At 61.8% G+C, this 6,152-nt stretch overlaps 1 protein-coding gene across 1 annotated transcript in view; it reads right to left on the reverse strand.

Moving 5' to 3' along the window:
• The window catches only part of SH2B2 (SH2B adaptor protein 2), a 13,265-nt gene that overhangs the window by 6,378 nt on the left and 735 nt on the right, over positions 1 to 6,152 (reverse strand). The window contains exons 2-4 of the mRNA XM_010854364.1: positions 6,045 to 6,146; positions 2,640 to 2,741; positions 995 to 1,086 (exon numbers count right to left, since the gene is read on the reverse strand). Of these exons, the coding sequence (XP_010852666.1) occupies positions 995 to 1,086; positions 2,640 to 2,741; positions 6,045 to 6,146 (296 nt within the window). The remainder of the gene's footprint in view (positions 1 to 994; positions 1,087 to 2,639; positions 2,742 to 6,044; positions 6,147 to 6,152) is intronic.

The raw sequence follows: 6,152 nt of genomic DNA on the forward strand, positions 1-6,152 counted from the left end.
GTGGGGCCTGGGCCGGCCCCTCCCCTCCCCTCCCCCGGGCCTTTGTCTCCCCATCTGTGGCGGCTCTGAAACACCCGCAAAGTGAGGTTCACCTTCACGGGGGTGAGGCAGAGAGTGTGCGGAGCAGATGGCTGGGAGGGTGGCAGGGGAGGGATTAGAACCACTTCGGGGATGTGGGGGGGGTGGCGCCTGGGAGGCTCTCTGGACTTTAATTGTGCTTCCTTAAATGAAGCTGTTAATTAGCAAGCAACAGCCCCTCCCCCTGGGCTTGGCTCACTCCATTAGCCAGAGGAGCCGCTGCCAACAGCTCGGCCGGTGCCCTGCCCGCCCCTCCTAGTCCTGGGCTGGGGAACCTCTCCCGGATGGCGCAGCCAGCCTCCCTGCTGTCCTTCTGCCCCTCGGTTTATTACTAGCCATGGCTCCCCGCTGCCCAGACCTACCCGCTTTCCCGGGCTAAAGGCGCGGCCTCATTAGCTCTAACTCCAGCCACCCGAGGGTGCTGACATTCCCCGCGGGTCCCAGGCCCTCGCGCTCCTCCACTGCCCTCCTCTGCCCCCAGCCCCCTCTGCCTGGCCCAGGCCCCCCTTTCTTTAAGCCTCAGAGAAAGGGCCCCTCTACCAGTACAGCTTCTCTGAAGCTCAGGACTGGATTAGGGGGCCTCCCCTTTGGTCCTCCATCCCTGGCCCTTTGGGTTCACCGTCACTACCATCTGTCTAACTCCTCATGGTTTCAGCCTCCCCTGGGAGTGAGAACAAGATGATTCAACTGCCCTCCAGGCCTCGGGACCCTGAACCTACAGAGCCTGCTGGGAGTGGGGGTGTGTGGGGACAGGGAGGGTCCCGGCCAGCACCCACCTGGATTGGACTGCTGTGAGAAGGGCCCATTTCTCAAGCTCAGCTCCTGCCCTCACCAGAAAGGTGCTCCCCATGAAGGCTCCAGCCAGGACACAGCCCCGTAGGCCCCACACCCTGTCTACCCATCCCAGGGGTCTCACCCGGGGTCTACGCAGCCCTGGATGTCAGCCACCCACGAGTGCTTCTGCAGGGAGTCGATGGTCTCCAGGATGTACTCTGCTCCATTCTCCACCTGGGGAGGGGGGTGTCGAGAGTCCAGAGGTTCATCCCGCTCCTGGGGGGATCTCCCTGGTCTGAGCAGCTGGGAAGACAGTGGGGTCCCCAGCAGAGGGCAGCCCACGCAGGCAGCAGCCCCTCCCCCTGGGCCCACCGCCGGAAATCACCGGGATGACTGAGGTCATCCTCAGGCCCTGTGGATGCAGCCCCCGAGGAGGCCGTGCTGGGTAAGGGCTGGGAGAAAGGCATCACAACCCTGAGTCTGTGGGGGGCCAGCAGGCCCAGCCTTGAGTGGTGGGGCTCACCTGCCTTTGCACCTGGAACTCTGCCTCTACCGCCATGCCCCAGGGGTAAGCAGCCTCCGGAAGGGAAGCGAGGAGAAAGCCCAACCCAGAGGGCGATCAGGCACACACACTATCTGATAAACTCTTCCCAACAGCCGCAGGAGAGAGAGGTGACGCTTTCCCCATTGTACAGATGAGAAGACTGAGGTTGAGAGGTCCGCTAACTGGCTCAGTCACAGGAGCGCTCAGTGGTGGTGTTGGGACCTGAACCCAGGTCTCTAATGCCTAGGCCTGGCCTCTGAGTTTCTTGTTTAGTAAAGAGCAGTGGGATTCCCATCCCATCAGAGCTTGGAACTGACTTCCACCCTGCTCTGAACTGATGGGGAACTGAGGCCCAGAGCGGGCCTGGCAGGTGGGCGCCGTGGCCTCAGGACTCCTGAGCCTACTGAGACACAGAGGCCACCCAGCTGTCAGGAGTAAGGCCAGCAGATGAGAGAGCCAGGCAGGGAGGGGCCATGTCCTCAGCCCCCAGCCTGGGTGACTCAGGGTCTGGGGTTGGCAAATGTTAAATGAATACAGGAGTTCATGACTAAACAAACAGGGCCGAGTAAAAACATAAACCCAACTGGGCCCCTGGAGAGGAGGCGGGGTGGCGGGGGAGGGCGGTGGTGGGGTGGGGCGCCCCTCCATGCAGCTTCGGGTGGGTGGAACCAGGCCTCCTTGGGGACTTGGCCTCACAAACACCCTCTGATTCTCCAACGAGGCTCGGGGCCACAGCCCTGGCAGCCCAGAGCCGTGTCCTCAGCAACCCGAGCAGGCCACCCCAGCGAAGCGGGGCCTGGGAAAAGGACGGGCAGCCCCCAGGCTCACTGGGGTGCCTCCCTGGCCACCCTCAGGGCCTCCGTGCCGTGGTGGGGCCGGGCGGGTTCCCACACTCCAGTGCTGGTGACAGGGGCATTTGCATAACTGCTGCAGGCTGGCTACCAGTTCCTGCCTATGGGGTGGATGTGGGTGGCGGGACTCCAGTGGGGGAAGGGGCGGGAGAGGGGAAGTGAAACTCGGGTCCTTCCCCCAGCCCAGGAGGAAATGGGAATGGGGACCCACATGGTGGACGACACCTGGGCCACTTGTCTCTGGAGCTCGGCCAGGATTCACGTCCTAGCTTGACATCTGTGGAGGGTCCTGGGACCCCCACCCCCCAATCTGGGATTCCCTGCCCCTACCCTGCTGCTGGCCCTTCACCCTCACCCCCACGGGGGTCTTCAGGGCCAGGGGTGGGGCTCACCTTGAGCACGAACGTGTTGTCCTTCTCCGGCATCTCCAGGGGCATGGTGGTACGGACCTCGATGATGGCCGACAGGGGGATGCTGACTTTGGGCCTGGAGGCCTGGGAGGCCAGACGAAGGGCGGTGAGACAGTGGCCCCAGGGCCTCCTGAAGTTCTTTCTCACCTCCCCCGCTCTCAGAGGTCAGAGCCGCCCCAGCTTAGGATGCCAGGCAGCCTCGGGTGGAGGTGTCCCAATCCCCATTTCACGGATGGGTAAGTTGAGGGTGTTCCTGGGAACTGGAGGGACCTCCTCACATAGTCACACAGCAAGTCAGGGACAGAGCTGGGATGGACATTGGTCTCCCACCTCCAAGCTCTGTGGTGGGGTGAGCTCTGCTCTGGCCACCCTTCCGCCCAGCACACCCACCAGATCTGTGGTTTTTACATTTTTCACCTTGACCTATAGTAAGAAATACGTTTGACATGGTGACCCAGTACACACACCTAGGTAAAAATATCTCTGAAACACACGTTTCACCAGATAATATTTACTCTGACTGTGTGTGATGGAGTGTGATACTTTCTATTCTAGTTCATTAAAAAAAAAAAAAAATGCTCGTCTCCTCCTTCAGATTAGATTTACCACAGTACAGGGTTGGAGACCCTGATGCAGAATGGGATTCCTGGAATTGGGCAGGGCCGTGTCGCCAGGTGGAAGAAAAGAGGCCAGTGTGGGATTTGACAGAGGTAAGCTGGCAGGACTCTCTGGGAGGGCCGCTCTGTGCCTGCCCCCCTACTCTGCCCCAGAGTTCCTGGCCCTGGCCCGAAGGCCCCCGGGCTGGCTTGAGACTGAGATTCCTGGCAGAGCTTGAGCTCTGGGACAGGGACTTTCTTAGGAGGAAAGGGAAGGGCCCCACGTTGAGTGGGCAGGCGGGTGGGGGTTCCTGGCAGCACTGGCTGCCATCCAGCAGGCGTCCGGCTGGGCTCGGGGTGGTGACTGCGGGCTTGCTGACCACGGCAGGCCCTTGTGCCAGCCAGCCAGGCGGGGCCTGCGGTCCTGGATCGGGTAGAACAGACAGGTCCACAGAGAAGAGCCGGACGGGGCTCTCGCTGGCCAGAGGCGCTGGATCCTCTGCCTGGCCTTGGAGGCCCGTCTGCCTCTCCCTTTGCTCCGGCTCACTGTTCCCACTTGCGTGGTTGGAGCTATCAGCCTGTTTCATGCCCCAAGTGAAACTGTTAACTGCTCAGTCGTGTCTGACTCTGCGACCCCAGGGACTGTAGCCCACCAGGTTCCTCCATCCATGGGACTTCCCAGGCAAGAATACTGGAGTGGGTTGCCATCTCCTTCTCCACTGACGACCCCAGGCCTTGGCTTATGCAGCCTGAGTTGCCAGCAATGCCTGTCCTGGGGTCCTGTCCACTGGTCAACACTTAGGCAGCCTGGCTTCTTCTCCTCGGGGCCCCCAGAGCATCCTGCACTAACTCCATTGGGGTTGGCCCTCCAGCCCAGCAAGTAACAGCTTCTTGGTGGTTCCCCGATGGCAGGGGGCCAGCATCATTGCTTCCTGGGGCCCGGCCTAGGGCTATGAGGGGACCTGGGGTCCAGGAGACTTTTCTTGCAGGGCGGGTGAGGGGGCTGGAGGTCTGACACACGGGGCCATATGAAAGGGCACTCTGAGGGTCCCGGAAACAATCCCTGAGCCTGTAGACCCCAAGCCCCATCAGCTCCAAGGGTGCAGCTAGGCCTCCAGGGGCAAGAGGAGGAAGAGCTCTGGACCATGGGTGGGTGAACAGGACTCAAAGGTGGGAGGAGTGTCAGCTGAGGCTTCCCGTGGGGCACATACATCCTAGATCAACCTCATCTGCGAAATGGGATCTGACCCCTCGCCAGGCCTGCTCCCCCTTCCCATGAAGTCGCTCCTGAATTTGCAAACATTTGCATGAAAAACGAAGGGTCTGAGGCCAAATCAGGGGGTAGGAACCCACTGGCCTTTCTCAGAGGTTGGTAAGGTGATTGCTCAGAGGTTGGGAAAGTGGCCCCCCAGGAACCCTGCTCTCTGCCAGTGGTGAGCGGTGGGCTCAGGAGGGGCTCATGCAGGGGGCACCAGCTGTTACATCCCCTCCCTCGAGGGCAGCTATTTTCAGACGGGCAGCTGCGGCTGCCACTCAGGGCACAGAGGCGCTCAAGCCCTGCCCTGTGGGTGACCCTGGGCAAGTTCCATCCCGCTTCCCACCCTCACTGGACCTTGGTCTCCCTGTCTGACGAGCGGTGGCCTCGGGCTTAGTGGTCTGTGATTCTCTCAGGGACCTAAAGGCGGGGCCTGGGCAGGCAGAAAGCTCTTGGGAAGTCTGGGGGGTCCTGGGACTTGGTGAGAGTGCTTCAGAGAGTTAGTGTGTCCCCCTAGGAAATCACCTCTCCTATGGCTCATGGGCCCCAGACCTTGGGGAGCCCACCCCATCCACCTCCAAGGGGAGAGAGGCAAGGAAGAGGATGGGGAGTATAGACAGACAGGGAGGTGGGGAAGGAGGCGAGACTCAGGGTGACTAAAGGCCCTGGGGACAGGGTGGGCCCAGAGGTGGGTGGGGGCCCTGGGCGGTTCTGGGGGCTGCTGCACCAGCACACGCTCCCGCCTCCCAGCTCCTTTCGTTCCCAGGACCACCGGGGTGATGGGTATAATTAGCTCAGCTCTGCCATCCACCAGCTCTGTGACTCTGGGCCGGCCACACCCCCTCCCTGAGTTTTCCTTTCTCTTCTGTGACCTGGGGACCATTGATGCCCACCTTGCTGGGGTCCTGGGAGGATGACGGCCCTCAGAAAGCGGGCACTATGGTTAGTTATTCCCTCCTTCCAAACAAGGCAGGTTTGCCCCCTCTTCCCCCTGCCTGCCCTAGGAGACCCAAAGCTGCCCCTAGAGCTTTGATGGTGACCCCCAGGAGGAGGGGAGGGCGTGGTGCACTCAGGTGAGCAAGATGCTGCTAAAGGCAAGAAACAGCTTTTGAAACCTGGGCCAGAAGGGAGTCATCTGGGCCGGGGCTGGGCTGGAGCCTGGCTGTCAGGCAGATGTCTACTGAGCCCGACTGCAGACCTCCGGCAGGCCCCGAGCATGCCAATGTCACTCCTTGCCTGCCTCTCTGGGGAGGCTCCAGCCACCCAGCGGTTCCAGGTGAGGAAGACAGGAGTCCAGGCAGCCAGGCTCTCCCGTACCCCGCCCCCCGCCTAGAACAGTACCCAGAACCCCTTCTGTAGCCAGAGGGTCTTTCTGACCCCTCGCAGGCTTGAGGGATGACCTGTGGGGCGGTGGGCCCGGACTCCAATCTCCTGACCCGGAATACTCCATTTTGCCTACCAGCTAAGACCGAGGGGTGCTGGAAGCCTGGTCCTCCACGATCCCCTCTCCCAGGGCAAAGGGGGTGGGCAACTCACCTTGGGCGGCACGAAGAACTCCAGGCGGAAGCGCTCGCCCGCCACCGCCCTGCGCAGGAGCAGGCGACACTTCTGCCACTGGGCGGCGCCCCCGGGGCCTGAGGCCGC

This window comes from Bison bison, unplaced genomic scaffold (genome assembly GCF_000754665.1).
Source record: "Bison bison bison isolate TAMUID 2011002044 unplaced genomic scaffold, Bison_UMD1.0 scf7180017864340, whole genome shotgun sequence".
NCBI classification, from domain to species: Eukaryota; Metazoa; Chordata; class Mammalia; order Artiodactyla; family Bovidae; genus Bison; species Bison bison.